We start from the raw sequence: 16,445 nt of genomic DNA, 5'->3' as shown, positions 1-16,445 counted from the left end.
TAACATATTGTGCACCATATCTCTGGATTGAAATTGTTTTAACTAATTTATATATTCATAAATGTATATATCTTTAAATATAAACTAAAAAATTTAATTCCATCTCATTTTTTTTTCCCGTTTATCATTGATTTGCAGCTATGATACGCATGATTAATCATCTAAAAAACCTTATGTATGCATAGTTAGCACGGATCCTGATAATGCCAACCTAGCTAACTTATGAAAAAAAGGACAAATTTAAAAGTAAACCAATAAAAATAAAAAATAAAGATTGCGGAAGCTCAAAGAAAACCATTAGGTCTTGTCGCTGAGAATTGCTGAGATTTGAAACAATTTTTTTAATAATATTTGGCTTATTTCGGGTGTTTATGGTGTACAGGGTGCTTAAAAAAATCTAATAATTGAGTTTTTCTTAATATTCATGTCACTTTTTTTTAAGTAAGTCTTGTTTCTTCTTTTTTATTTTTTATACTATTAATTAAAAGAGGTCAACCTTCGTCTGATTTTTATATTTTTTGGATATAAACTTCATCGTTTTTTTATAGTTGGTGCACTTCAATTTTTAAATTTTAATTTTCTTTTGGTATATTAGACATTTGGTATTCCGTTGTTCAACTTTGTGGTTAAACATTTTGATATTATATTCTTGCCTAGATAAATAGCCTACTTGAATTGCTTTAATGTAATTTTTGCCACTTTAAATTTTTTTTTTCAGTTCTTTAAAAGCGTCTGTCAGAACAGAACTTAACGTTCAATTCAAAGACTACGCAATATTTCTTTCATCCATTTTTAATTCATTATTGTTATTATACATTTTAATTCACCAATGAATAATTCTTCGTGTATAATAAAAGTTCTTTTTGTAAGTCCTACGTTTTTCCACTTTGTAAAATGTTCAAGCTGGTTGCTTATGAAGACAGCAAAACAGTTTTATGTACATGTAACCTAAAACACATATACACATATTATAATAACAAGAAGTAGCATGATATATATTTTAAAAATAATGTATACACAGTGTGCAATGAAAAAATATAGAAAATATTAGAAACAAATATCAAAGAAAAATATCAAACAATAGAATAAAACAAAATACCAAGAATAAACAAAATATCTAGAAGAAACAAAATAGCAAAAAAATATCAAAAACAGAATCTCGTTAGTATATATAAAAAAAACTTGTTTACCGAAAAATACTGTGACAAGCAGTTGATGTTCTAATTGAGCCAGTTGCTTGAACGAGTAAAGCCGAACGCCAAAACTTTTGGTATGATGAAAGATATAGCTGAAATTGAAGAAAAACGAGCGCATATGGAGGGACGTGAAGCGTCGCAGGTTTAGTTAATTTTTGACATAGGTCAAGTATTTATGACAATCAAGAAAGTCAGGGGCAAGCGTTTAAGAAAGTTGGATTATAGCTGCCAAAACCAATCTTTGAACACGAGCAATTATACGTCGCTTTATCACAAGTGCAATACATAAATGACTTAAAACTTTATTCACCAGATTAGTAATATCTGGTAAATAACATTTTATGTCATTTATGTATTGCACTCGTGATAAAGCAAACAGCTGCCACAGTTATTAGCCAAAAAGAAGCATCACCAGATTGGGCTATTTGTGTTGGTCAGGCTAAAGGTGGTAGATCTTTACCATTGACACCAGGTAATTTTGATTCTCCTAAAATTTCACTTTAAAATTCATGAGATTTAAAATAATGAGGTTTTATTTACTTAAGTTTTTCTTTATTCAGGCCCACCAAATGCTAGACAACTTTTGAAGCTCCCACAAAAATGGCTGCACAAGATCTTGCTCAAATTCAAATCAATACAAGAATGTCCGCCAAGGTTAGATTTTCCTGTATTGCTTTGAATTGAGGAAACTTTCATCCACTCTCAACCGGGTTTCAAATATTAAAGTCACGGAACCATACATTAATTCAAATTCCTTGATTTATGTAACAACCTTGCATATTTTTTTTTTACTCATTTAAAACTTATCACAGTAGAAGAAAAAAGTATAAAAATGGAAAAAAACAATCATTCACTTTAAAGACTATATTGAATTGCTTGACCGTGTCCATTTGGAAGGAAAGATGTTTTCTGACTATATCATCAATCATGGAGCAAATGGTGGTGCAGGATTTTTCGCCAATTCCTAAAGCAGATAACACTTTCTTTGTTTTCGATTTGAAGAGAAAGCAGCATTTCACATTTTGCCTCATTATTTTTTTTTTTTTTTTTTTTTTGTTATTCTGTTATTTTGCTTTTTTGCTTATTTATTGTTATTTTGTTATTCACCTCCTCAAGCCACTACAGATGAGGATGCTACTTAATAGTGGTTATAACCCTCTCTCAACTCTATAACTCCGAAACACGAACCTTGACAAACAAGGCCGCTGCGCGGAGAAACAAGTTGAGCGCGGTACTACCAGGGACGTGGTGGGGATCGAACTCGGAACCCCTCCTTATGAAGCGAGCGCTTTACCACTACACCACTAACGCATATTATTAAAGCCTTACTAAAATTGATTGCTGTTGTTAAGGCATGCTTTGGGAGTGTTTTAAAACATGACTTTCATTAAAAAAATTTCTTTTCAAGCACTTTTATCTTTGCACTTTCTGCAGGAAGTATGACTCCAAAAGTTCATGTTAAATTTTTTTCATATTAAGAATTTTGTCATGAGAAAGAACATTTCATCAGGAATTAATAGTGAAGAACTGAAGCTCTGCATTACCAATTTCAAATTAATTTTCAACGGTATAAATGTCCTATTTCACATTCAGAAAATGAAACTCAACTTTAAAAATGTGTTTTTTATTTTAAAAGCGAAAATTCGTAAAACTGCCTTGAGACTTTTAAGACAATCCCACTTATATGAAAAATCATGCATATTTTGTTCTTGATAGTGAATTAAAGAATTACTCATATATTTGTACCGAAGAAATGCCAAATTTTTTAATATTGTTTTTTCTATAATAATATTTAAAATGTTGAATAATTTTGTCGAATATGATATTTTGATATCAATTTTTACATTTTTATGATTTTGTTATCATTGGCTTTTAAACCACATATCCCATTTCAAACTCATTATGCCTTTTTCCGAATCAGCTCGAAGAGGTTATCTTGCTTTTTAGACAAGAGTGGAGCATTTGCCAAAACATTAAAAGTTTAACTCAAAACCAGAGTAACTGTATATATATAATGTTTATTAATTTAAAAATTTATACAGTATTTAAAAATCGTATAATAATAATATTTATATATATATATATATATATATATATATATATATATATATATATATATATATATATATATATATATATATATATACATATATTTATATATATATATATTATATATATATATATATATATATATATATATACATATATATATTTATATATATGTATATATACATATATATATATATATATATATATATATATATATATATATATATATATATATATATATATATATATATATATATATGCATATATATATATATGTATATATATATATATGTATATATATATATATATATATATATATATATATATATATATATATATATATATATATATATATATATATATATATATATATATATATATATATATATATATATATAAATTAGTGAAAAACACTTATCTATTTTTTGACTCTTTCAACACTGTGTTTCACCATCAGTAGGTTCATCAGGAAGAATCTGGAAAAAACTAATTTAATTTAATTTACTAATTTATTATTGATCTGTTCTTTTAGAACATTGAGCACTCTGATTGTAGAACACAATAACATAATTAATATATATATATATATATATATATATATATATATATATATATATATATATATATATATATATATATATTAGTTTTATGAAATCGAATCATTTAAATAAAAAGTTGGTTGATCACACGCTATAAAAAAATGTTTTTTTTCAAAGCAGAAATTTAAATCTAAATTTAAAATTAGTGCACTCTGAAGCTGTTAAGTTCACTAAGTACATCACATTAAGTTTTGTTTACGAAACCTTATTAAGATTTATAAAATTGTTATAGTATAACTTAAGACTTTATTCCAAAATTTTTTCAAAACTAGAGTAATTTTATATATATAAAACCTTTTTTACTTTTTATAATAGCGCGTTGCATTTAAAAAAAAAGAAAAGTTGAGTAAAATTTGAAACTTTTTACATCGTTAGTGATATTAAATTTATTTAAATTGAAATAATAATTTTTTATAATACATCTAATAGTACGTCCTTTTTTAATTTGACAATATTTTTCAGAAAATTTATTTCCACGCAAGAAACTACTTTTTGAAATTCGAGGTTATTTTTCACAAGATGCAAACGAGTCAATTTTAGTATTATATGGAATGTCAGGCGTCGGAAAAACACATATTGCCAGAAGATATTGTGAAATATCTTACAACTTCTATCAAAACATTGTTTGGATTGATGCAGCATATGGAATGCTACAAACTTCACTGAGAAACCAATGTCAAACATTAGGATTCGAGGTTCATCATTCGAAAGGAGGTTGTTTTGATATAAAAGTGATTGTTGAAAAAATTCACAATTATTATAAAAATGAAAAGACTTTGTATGTTTTTGACAATGTCGACAATAAAAGTGTTAAAAACTTATCAATGTACATTTCAAGAGAACCAAATTCATCTACGTTGATTACCTCCCAATGGAGAAGGTGGTCAAATAATGTAGATAAAATGCTAGTTGATGTTTTTTCTTCTGAAGAAGCATTTGCTTATGTAAAAGAAAATACTAAAGAAAACAGCAACGAAAACATAAGAAACCTAACTAAAGAACTTGGTTATCACCCGTTTGCTATTACTCAGGCAATAGAATATATAAATATGCATAAAATTTCAATTGAAAATTATATAGATCAATATAGATCGAAACCATCAGAGATATTAAACAATAATAACTTTCCAACCAAAGAAGAATCAAAATCTGCATTAAAAGCAATTAACTTAGTTTTAATAAAATTAGAAGAAACTAAACCTTTTCTATTTAAATTATTAAACTGTTTATCTCATTGCCAAGGTCTAAATATCAGTAAACAGTTTATAATGCAAATCTCAAATCAAATGAAAACAAACGACGTATCTTTATTAGATGAAGCTATAGGGTTACTAATGAATTATTCTTTACTAAACTGTTTTGATGATGAAATATATACAATACACGAACTAACGCAGTTAGCATGTAAATGTTTTCAAGATAGAAGTTCAAGTACAAACGCGTACCTTGATTTATTCGAAAATTATTTCAAAGTTGAATTGAATAAAGTAGAAGATGACATGAAATTCGGAAATCATTTTGTTTTTCATTTTATCCATATGTTTCGCACTAATGGAAAAAAACTCTTGGAAGCCTTTCATCAAATGACGACTTCTATTCAAAAAATTTTAGTATGTAATGGCTTGTTTGAAGAAGCAATCGAAATATTAAGAGCTTTTCAAAGTTTTAATACAGAAACTTATTGTGAAAATAACGAAATCACGCTTAATACAAAACATAATATTGCAAATTGTTTGTACCATATTGGAAAATATAACGAAGCTTTAGAAATTTATTATTCTGTTGTTAAAATACAAACTGAAGTTTTAGGTATTTTCCATCAGGATACAATGACAACAAAACATAGTATCGCAAACTGTTTGTACATCATGGGAAGATACAACGAAGCTTTAGAAATATGTTATTCTGTTGATAAAATACAAACTGAAATTGCAGGCATCAACCATAAATACACAATGGCAACAAAAAGTAATATCGCAAATTGTTTAAACAAATTGGGGAAATATAACGAAGCCCTAGAAATTTATTATTCTAATGATAAAGTACAAACTGAAATTTTAGGTATCAACCATCCGGATACAATGGTAACAAAAAACAATATCGCATTATGTTTGAGCAATATGGGCAAATATAATATAGCTTTAGAAATTTATAATTCTGTCAATGAAGTACAAACTGAAACTTTAGGTATCAACCATCCGTACACAATGGAAACAAAAAGTAATATCGCAATCTGTTTAAACAAAATGGAAAAATATATTGAAGCTTTAAAAACTTATTATTCTGGTAATAAAATGCAAACTGAAATTTTAGGTACCAACCATCCGGATACAATGACAACAATACATAATTTTCCATTCTGTTTGAACGATATGGGAAAATATAACGAAGCTTTAGAAATATATTATTCTGTTGATAAAATACGAACTGAAGTTTTAGGTATCACCCATCCGGACTCAATGACAACAAAACACAATATCGCAAGCTGTTTGTACAATATGGGAAAATACAACGAAGCTTTGGAAATATATTATTCTATTGATAAAATACAAACTGAAATTGCAGGTATCAACCATCCGTATACAATGGTAACAAAAAGCAATATTGCAATCTGTTTGAACAATATGGGAAAATATAACGACGCTTTAAAAGTGTATTATTCTGTTGATAAAATACAAACTGAAATTGCAGGTATTAACCATCCCCATACAATGGTAACAAAAAACAATATCGCAATCTGTTTGAACAATATGGGAAAATATAACGACGCTTTGGAAGTGTATTATTCTGTTGACAAAATGCAAACTAAAAATTTAGGTATCATCCATCCGTACACAATGGCAACAAAAAGTAATATCGCTAATTGTTTAATCAAATTGGGGAAATATAACGAAGCCTTAGAAATTTATTATTCTGAGGATAAAATACAAACTGAAATTTTAGGTATCAACCATCCGGATACAATGGTAACAAAAAATAATATTGCAATCTGTTTGAACTACATGGGAAAATATAACGATGCTTTGGAAGTGTATTATTCTGTTGACAAAATGCAAACTAAAAATTTAGGTATCAACCATCCGGACACAATGGCAACAAAAAGTAATATCGCAATCTGTTTAAACGAAATGGGAAACTATAACGAAGCTTTAGAAATTTTTAATTCTGTTAATAAAATGCAAACTGAAGTTTTGGGTATCAACCATCCGGATACAATGACAACAAAAAATAATATTGCATTTTGTTTGAACAATATGGGAAAATATAATGAAGCTTTAGAAATTTATTATTCTGTTAATAAAATGCAAACTGAAAGTTTAGGTATCAACCATCCGTATACCATGACAACAAAGCTTAATATCGCATTGTGTTTAAACAATATGGGAAAATATAACGAAGCTTTAGAAATTTATTATTCTGTTAATAAAATGCAAACTGAAAGTTTAGGTATCAACCATCCGTCTACAATGAAAACAAAACATAATATCGCAGGATGTTTTAACAATATGGGAAAATATAAAGAAGCTTTAGAAATTTATTATTCTGTTAATAAAATGCAAATTGAAAGTTTAGGTATCAACCATCCGTCTTCAATGAAAACAAAACATAATATCGCAGCCTGTTTGTACGATATGGGAAAATATAACGAAGCTATGGAAATTTATTATTCTGTTGATAAAATGCAAACTGAAATTTTAGGTATTAACCATCCGGATACAATGGCAACAAAACGTAATATAGCATTCTGTTTGAATAATATGGGAAAATTAAAAGCAAGCTTTAGAAATTTCTTATTTTGTAGGTACAACGCCAACTGAAATTTTAGGTATCAACCATCTCTATACAATGATAACAAAATATAGTATTGCATTCAGTATGAACAATATACGAAAATATAATGAAGCAATAGAAATTTAATATTCTGTTGATAAAATACAAACTGAAGTTTTAGGTATCAACCATTAGTCTACAATGGCAACAAAAATAGTATTGCATTCTGTTTGATTAATTTAAAAAAGTGGCAAGCGAGTAGTTTAATCATTTATTAATTCATCAGTTTTAATATATATAAAGTTTATGATAAAAAATAATTGATAAAAATAGTTATATTAACTTTTTATAATATTTTAATTTCTAATAAATTTCTAATCAAGAAAAGAGAGTTTGTTTTAGTGTTTTAGCTTTTATTATATATTACAGTGTTTTTTAAAATTTTTGTATTTTAAAATTAAAACGGGGTAAAAGATGTAAATTTAAATTATGGTTTAAACTTATTTTTTCAATTCTAATGTTATTTGAAAGCAACGGTTTTGTTATTGCGATATTAATATACATATATATATATATATATATATATATATATATATATATATATATATATATATATATATATATATATATATATATATGAAGTTTGCAAGGGGAAAACCAGTGATGTCTTGTTTTCGGATTTTTCGAGTTAATAACCTTACTATATAGCCAGTATGTTGCTGCATCATTGCAATTAAATAAATCATTAAAAAAAATTAATAAATTATACTAAATTTAAAGCCTAAAAAAAGATATGAAGCTAAACATTGTTTTTTCATACTTTCTTTTCTTGTTTTCTTAAAATAAAAAAGTTTTGACACCAGTGGTGTCAAAACTTTTTTATTATCCCTTTGCACCGTTTATATATATACTTATTTCTTTAAAGGATATTTAAAAGATGAAGCAATTAATACCATTCTCTCGGAAATGATAATATGAAATATTTGGAAAATGTTATTTAATATAATTTTTCATTTTAACGATAATAATATACAAAGTGTTAGTGACGGCAATTTTTTTTTATTTCTTGTAATTAGTTTAAACTAGAAGTAAAATTTATCCAAAAAAAAAAAATAGTGATACAAAATGATTGATTACACATAAAAAAGTTGCGATAAAGCGTAAAGAGAATTTTTAAAACAGCGGTTTCTGTATTAAAATTAATAACAAATTTTATGATTTTTTTTTTTCTTACTATATTACTCTAAATAAATGTTGCATTGAAAGAATTTTGTATAAACAAAAATTTTGTTTTTAAAAACATTTTAAAAGAACGCATAGATTCAAATATGATTATACACGGTTGGCAGGGTTTGTGACAATGCCAACCAAGCTGACCTATGAACACCATTTATATGGGGTGATGACGTACACATCAAAGTACCCTATGATGCAAATAATAAAATCTTTTAATTTTTTGTGCAACATAAGTGAAACTTTGATTTTACAATGTGACAGTAAAAACACCAGTAGAATGTGAAACTGTGCAACCGTAGCGCAGTGGTTGCGCCACTTGCTAAGCAGCAGTTACTGCCCAGCAAGCGGTGCTGTAGCAGCTCAGTAAGTGACATCCGAAGCTGCTCAGCAAGTGGCAAACTGCGCAGCTGTAGCGCAGTGGTGGCGCACAAACAAAGGGTCCGTGGTTCAAACCAAACCTCTTGGTAATTTTTATGACATTGGTAAGGAAGGAGGCGTGAACTTTCAGTTAAATTCTCATCCACAGTGCTCTGTGATAACACCGTAAGGGCTTCTTGGGGTACCTAAAAAATTCTGTTAAATTTTACTGGCCTTTAAAACCTTATTAAAAACTTTGACTTTCAAAACAAAGTGAAAAATAACTGTATTAACCTTATTTTTTACATTAAATTACCATCAAATAGTATTTGATTAAATGGTATTACATGTTTTTTAATCTTCTTCAAAAGAAACTTGTTCAAAATAGCTTAATATGTTTTTTTAGTCAAATACTCTTCAATATTTTTACATGCAATATTAAAATTCATAAATAAACCCCAGCAGTTAAGAATTAAAATGCTTAAAATGTTTATCATAAACCGTAAGCTATGACTTTCTGCTGCCTAATTTCATGAATTGAATTATGGTAGCAGTTCTTTAAAGATGCTTTCTCTTCAAATCCGTTATGCAGCATAGCAATTTTCTTTTGTGTTCTAGATGAATATTGTTTTGTTTTACATTGAAAAAAATTTATAAAAGCCTTGATGAAGAGTTTCAACAGGTTTTCACTAAAGAGTCTGAAGGGAGATTCTTTGAAATTGATAAAATCTTTTGATATGGTAGAAGACAATTTGATTTTCGGGTATTATGTTTGCACCAGGCTTTTGAATGCAAAAAATGCAAAAATGCAGCAGGCTTTTCAATGACATTACTAGCCTACTTTGCAAGAGCAACAACCTCCGTCAGATTGCTAAAAAGATTAAAGGCTGGGTTTGATTTTCTCAATTTTTGCAAGTTTCAAGATTTGACAAGACTCTTGGATTTGACGTCACACTTTGTACTAGTGTGTATACTTAAATAGGTTTAAAGACCACAAGCAATATTTGCAAATTTCATATCGCAAGCCAAAATTAGTTTAACTCCATTTGCATTAATCAGTTACCAGATTTCTTTAATGCTAGAACCTGTTTTTGGCAAATCTTCTGATGCCGCAACAAGAATTAGTGTTTTAACTCTTGTCTTTTATAAAAGTTTTTTATTTGAGGCGGTGAGCTGATATCAATTTTTAACGCAGTATTAACAAAGCTTAGAAAAAATTTAGAACAATTTACTACCATCAATCACCAAGCTTAACAAAATATTGACCACAAATTTTGCAAGATTGAATAACATGATTCACAATACTCAAGGTTCACAACAGTGACGGATCCGCGATAATTTGTTAGGGAGGGAGAGATGTTGAAACTTTTTGAAATTTGTATCACAATTGCGTCTCTTAAAAAATGAAGAAAAAAAGGTCCTTAACTTCTAAGATAATTTTGGACTTGCAGATTTTTTTTGGGGGGGAGGGGGATGCATATCCCATCACACTCTTCTCACTTGGATCCGTCACTGATTCACAAAACTTGATAAATTATTGCGGTTAGCATTAACCCGAACTGTATCAGAACCTCCTTTTCCGTCATTAATTGTAAGTTACTGCAGGTGAAGATTTCTTTTAATTAATTACCTGCTATTAAGAAATTCTTATAACAAATTGGCTCTACCATCTTGCTGGTTGATATTTAGTTTACAATTCTGACCAGTTTCTTTAATTCGTTGATTGATAGTCACGTATTTATTTGTAATTACAAGATTCAGAAAGATCAATTTTGGCTCGCTTGATAGTGGCTGGGCACTACTTTGTCCTGAAACCAAAACAAACATTTTTTATCTTTATATTACGGAATTTTTTTTTTCAGAAATTGTGTTTAAAACTTTCAAAATATTCATTTTTAAAGTAGTTAGAAATTTGTTTGTGCCAAAATGTATGTGCCAAAACCTATATTGTTTCTTTTTTAAAGATTTTCATCTAACATATATGTAAAGTTTGTTTAAGAATAAATATTTACATAAGGTAGTTGGAATTGGAAGCCCGACAGATGCTTTAGCAAGTATTTTATTTGAAAGCATCGGTAAGGTTAACTTTTTTTAATGGGCAGAAGCATATTCTGCAACGTACTTCTGGTTCTTTTTCAATGGTAGTTTACTCTCCAAGAGTAGATGTTAATCTTGGGTGTTGCTACTGATGTGCGTGCATCAGTCTTTTTGCACCGCTAATTTTAAGTGTTTCTTTTTTTCATTTTTTTTCCTTAATAAAAAGTTATAGTAGAACCTAATACTCACCAAAAATGAAACATCTAAATATAAACTGGAAAAATATTATGTAATGTAAAATTTATTTTATTTTATCTCTATTGTTACTTATTCGTTACTTAGACAAATCTACATGTGTTTTGTAGCAACTGATGCAATTGTTCTTTACTAAAATCAAATGTGATTGGTTAAAGAAAAAATATTTTACTTATTAACCAATCTTATTTGTACATTTTCACAAATTTTTCCGATCACTTTGTAGCAAGCGAAAGAAAAATTGGTCTTGATTGTACTTTAAATCAGGAATGATTGGATAAAGAACTTCTCATTAAAATAACAATTATGACAGTTGCTAAAATATTTCCAAAAATAAAATACAAAAATGTTTCAAAAAAGATAGTAAATGTTTTATTATACACAATCTATTTCAGTTGTCAGTTTTTTGGAACCAATCAATTTTCAAAAAGTTTACAACAATTGCGCCAGTTGCTCTGGGACAGGCTTTGTCTTTCAACCCTGAGCACCTGAAAAAGAAAAGGTCTGCATGTTTCTGTTTATAAGTAACTATCTTTTTTAATTTTTTGTACTTTAGTGTAATAATCAAGTTTATATACGTATAATTGCGTATAATAGTCAATTTAATTCGTCAGCAAAGTAGTCGATATAATATTCTGTATAATAGTCAATTTACAAAAAAGTACTTCTGAAAAAAAGTCCCAAGAGGAGGAGAACAATTCCCATATCCACCCTCCTCCTAAAACCCGCCACTTCAGTTGCTCTAAATTGTTCAAAATTTAGAAAAATTCTGATTTATCACCAGATATACGTTCTTTGCTCGTGATTTTTGAGGTAGAACTTTGCAAGTAAAATAAAGTTTTAAAACAAAAATGAATATTTTAGTCTCAAACGAAATTAAAGCTTGGCATAACGAAATTAAAGCTTGGCCTAATAATCGCAAATATAAAATTCAGTTTACTAAAGAGTTGCAAATTTTAAATAATAAGTGTCCAGTGCAGTCATATAGTTAGTCTTTTGAAAATTCCGAAATGAATTGTTTTAGGGTTACCAGACGTCATCATTTTAAAAAGGAGCGCGCCCTTAAATATCTTTTTGCTCCAAGTTGTCACTTACTTTTTGTTCTTAATTAATTTTTTTGCCGTCGTGGCTGAATTCTAGTATGATTGACTGCGATTTGGTTTAGTTTTCCAACGAAAAAAGAGGACGTATGGCAACCTTAAATTCTTTTTCCGAAGCAAGAAGGTCGTAAAGACTATGTTGCACATATTTCCAGCAAGAAAATGATATATACTGAGCTTGTCTTTGTATACTTTTTTTTTTGTAGGGTCATCCGAAAATGGAAATTGCCGGTACAGTTCAGCTTCACAATTCGTCTCTGAAAACAGTTATTCTATTGAGGCTTCTAACTTCGACTAAACTGTTTGAAAAAGTTTTCTACTATTCAAGGTGTCCTCTTTTTATTGAATTGGTTGAAAGCAATAATTTTTCCAAACTTTCCAAGGTGTTAATAGCCTGTGTTTCTTCTAAATGTTTGAATCAATTTAAATTTATCAACAGTGAATCAATTTCTGAAATTATCATGATAGAAGAATCAATCAACTGCCGAGCTAAAAAGTTTTCTTTGCTTTTGTATCTATTTGCTTTGTCATGAGTTTTGAATATTCCTATTAAATCAATATATCCTAATTTCGGTTTAAAAAAATTCAAAAAACTTTTTAATGAATATATTTTTTCATTTCGTTTTGTTAAAAATCAAATATTTTAAATATTTTATGGTGTAAAACTGATGTTATGTCAGTAATGTAAAATAATAATTACTGGTCACCTAACCAATATGTACCAATTATTACAAAGTCTACACTAGTTTCATGTGATAATAAAAACATTGCCATAAAAAACAATGCTACTTTACACTTAATTAGTACAAAAACTGTAATAAATAAAGAACATTTATCTAATGTTTCTTTCACAGAACAAGTTGGTTCTGCAAAACATGTCAAAATCGAATCTAAAGTTAACTTTTAAACAGACAATACTATTCACTACTTTACTTTTTGAACATTCCATAAAATATTTAAGGTTTTATTGCATGCAAATATGAAGAAGATGCTTTTTGAGTAATAGCTCTTATTCATAAAACTATTTATGTTCATTTTCGAAGCCATAGACTTGTTTTGTTGTAGGGGCTGCATGTCAAATTCAAAATGCGAAAAATCTTGCTCAAGTAAAAGATGTTTCTTATTTTTTTAACTTATCTCATAAATGTGTTAACTGTCTCAAGAAGGTTTAAATCCAAATCAAGAAATATTAATAGATACTTGTTGAACAAGATGGATATAAATCCTGAGAGATTTTGATGTTTTTTTTTAATAATGTTATAGATGTTAATCATGTTATAAGAAATGAGATTAAATGAATCAAAGGAATATAATAGTGAAACTGCTTCTAAACCTTTTTTTTTTTTTTTTTCAAAATATTGACACATTTTTCTTTTATTGTAAATTTAGTTATAACAAAACAGTTAATGAATATATTTATGCATTTACTTTAACTCTTAAAACTACATCTTTTAACAAATCATAGCAGGGTTTTAAAATAATTCAGAAAATGGAATGTTTATTTATTATGGTCTAGCAGTAGTTCCTTCAACTGTACTTTCCAAAATACAAGTTAAAACACCAGGAAAATCCGATTTTTATGAATTTTTCAATTCATTTAAATTGCCTCATTTTACCTTAATACTTGCTGATTTAGCAAGTATTAAGGTAATATGAGGCATATTATATATATATATATATATATATATATATATATATATATATATATATATATATATATATATATATGTATATATATATATATATATATATATATATATATATATATATATATATATATATATATACATATATATATATATATATGTATATATATATATATATATATAAATATATATATATATATATATATATATATATATATATATATATATATATATATATATATATATATATATATATATATATATATATATATATACAGACTATTAGTCTATATTTATTTTACATAATTTTTAATAAAAAAATGTAATAATCAACATAATTAAAAATGCATATATATATAACAAAAATTATTCAAAGAAAACAGTTAAAAATTACTCTAAAAAACTCCTATTAAGAAAAGAAAAGAAAACGTAGGGCTTACATTTGGCAACATTTCTAATACTTTACATAAACTACTATAAAGAAAAAAAAATAATCCAGAAACGGAGGGCTAATTTAGGCAAAACGGCAGTATTCAAATGAAGTGCAAAGCCCTATGGCTTACCTTATTGTTGGTGTACTTTTTTAAGTAACTTAGACATAAAGTTACGACTTATTTATCAACGAAATAACCAAGGCAACGTTTGTAAAAATTTCTTTTAAAAATAGATACTACAAAAGCAATACAAAACAAATTTAGTTATTATTTAATGACATAAACAGCAACGCTCCTCCTAAAAAAAGTTGCCAATGGCATGTCCGTCTTACAATAGCTATGCCAGTTTCTGTCCATCCACTTTTTAATCGACTTTACTTAAATTCTAAGAAGGTTTGGGGAGGGGGAGAAGTTGATAAAAAATTTTGCATCACCCATTCGAAATGCTAGATCCAACACTGTTACTGCTGTACTCAATCTGTGTGATTTAAAGGATTTTTACCTAAAGATAAGGTTAATGGATTTCAAATTGAGTCATCAAAGCCAAAAAGAAGAATTTTTATCCAGCAGGATAGAATGTGATCCTCAACCTGCGTTGGCAATGGATAAAGCTAACCCTTTTCATGGCCAGTTGTTTCGAAATAAAAATACCATGATGCGATCATTTTAAAGAAACCCATTCACACTATTTGAAGCTACGAGATCGTTGTGATTTTTCAAAGAGAATCTTTTCTTTGAGTGTGTTTCTACTTATTTATTCTCATTTGGGATTTCAAAGTGAGTCATCTGAGTCTCCAAACGAAAAAACCTTTTTTCTAGAAGTAAAAATGACTTTTCCATTTCGAAATCCTTCAGTGTCACATGTTGACATTTTAGAATGATCCTGTGCTTTTCGGCTCTCGGTTAGCTTTACTTTTCGGCGATATAAATATAATCGCAATATTTCAATAGAGAAATTGGACTCAGTGAAAAGAAAATTTTTAAAGCAAATATAAAGGAAAACTGATCATTCGCTTTAAGGCTAATTTATATTACATGAGAGGTCTTAAATGAAAATTTAAATGCAAGCAAGCTTTAATAGTAAAATTATACTTAACATAAAATTAAAATAAAGCGCACTTATTACTTAAATCTCAAAAACATAAAGCATAACATAAAAAGATCAGTAGAACGGTAGATATGTTGTCAAATATTTCTGGTTTACTCAAACTGAAAAATTTGCTTCCAAAATCATTCTAAAGCAAGCAAACTGCTCCTATGTTTTGAAAAGCACATTACTAGTGAAGCTTTAAACGCACGGTTGTTTATTAAAAAATGCATAAAGAAATGTAATTTATTATTTATCAAAAAGCATATTTTGATCTGCTTCGGCTACTCCACTACTCCAAGAAGTCTCTCTAATAGTATCAACAAAATAGCGTTAAAGTTGCACTTAAGGAAACAAATCCTCTTAAACTTGTTGAGCAGCAAATTATTAAAAGTTTCTAATCTATAAGAAACTAATTTTTATTAAAAAAACTAGAAGTTAGATTTTAGAAAAAAATATTTTTCGGAAACACGAAAAGCACCTTCAAAAAAGTAGTTCAAATCAAAATCTAGCAAATGCATCTGCTAGATTCTGATCTAGCAGGTCTTGTGAATACATGATCTTCTAGATCTTGTCTTCGAAAAAACTGTTGGTTTCTACCAAAGCGCCTATTGAAAAAGTGTAAAAAATTAATAAAAAAAATAGTAATTCAATTGGCTTTGTTGTGTCAAAAAATTA

The 16,445-nt window shown here is 27.6% G+C and overlaps 1 protein-coding gene across 1 annotated transcript in view; it reads left to right on the top strand.

The window, feature by feature from the left end:
• LOC136080901 (uncharacterized) overlaps positions 1 to 7,962 on the top strand; it is a 121,482-nt gene extending 113,520 nt beyond the window's left edge. The window contains exon 5 of the mRNA XM_065798295.1: positions 4,307 to 7,962. Coding sequence (XP_065654367.1) covers positions 4,307 to 7,662 — 3,356 coding nt within the window. The 3' untranslated portion in view covers positions 7,663 to 7,962. The remainder of the gene's footprint in view (positions 1 to 4,306) is intronic.
• The last annotated feature ends 8,483 nt before the right edge of the window (positions 7,963 to 16,445 follow it).

Source organism: Hydra vulgaris, chromosome 05 (assembly GCF_038396675.1).
Source record: "Hydra vulgaris chromosome 05, alternate assembly HydraT2T_AEP".
In the NCBI taxonomy this organism is placed as follows: Eukaryota; Metazoa; Cnidaria; class Hydrozoa; order Anthoathecata; family Hydridae; genus Hydra; species Hydra vulgaris.
Note: the sequence above shows the minus strand (reverse complement) of the source record. Positions and strands in the feature narration are given on the sequence as shown.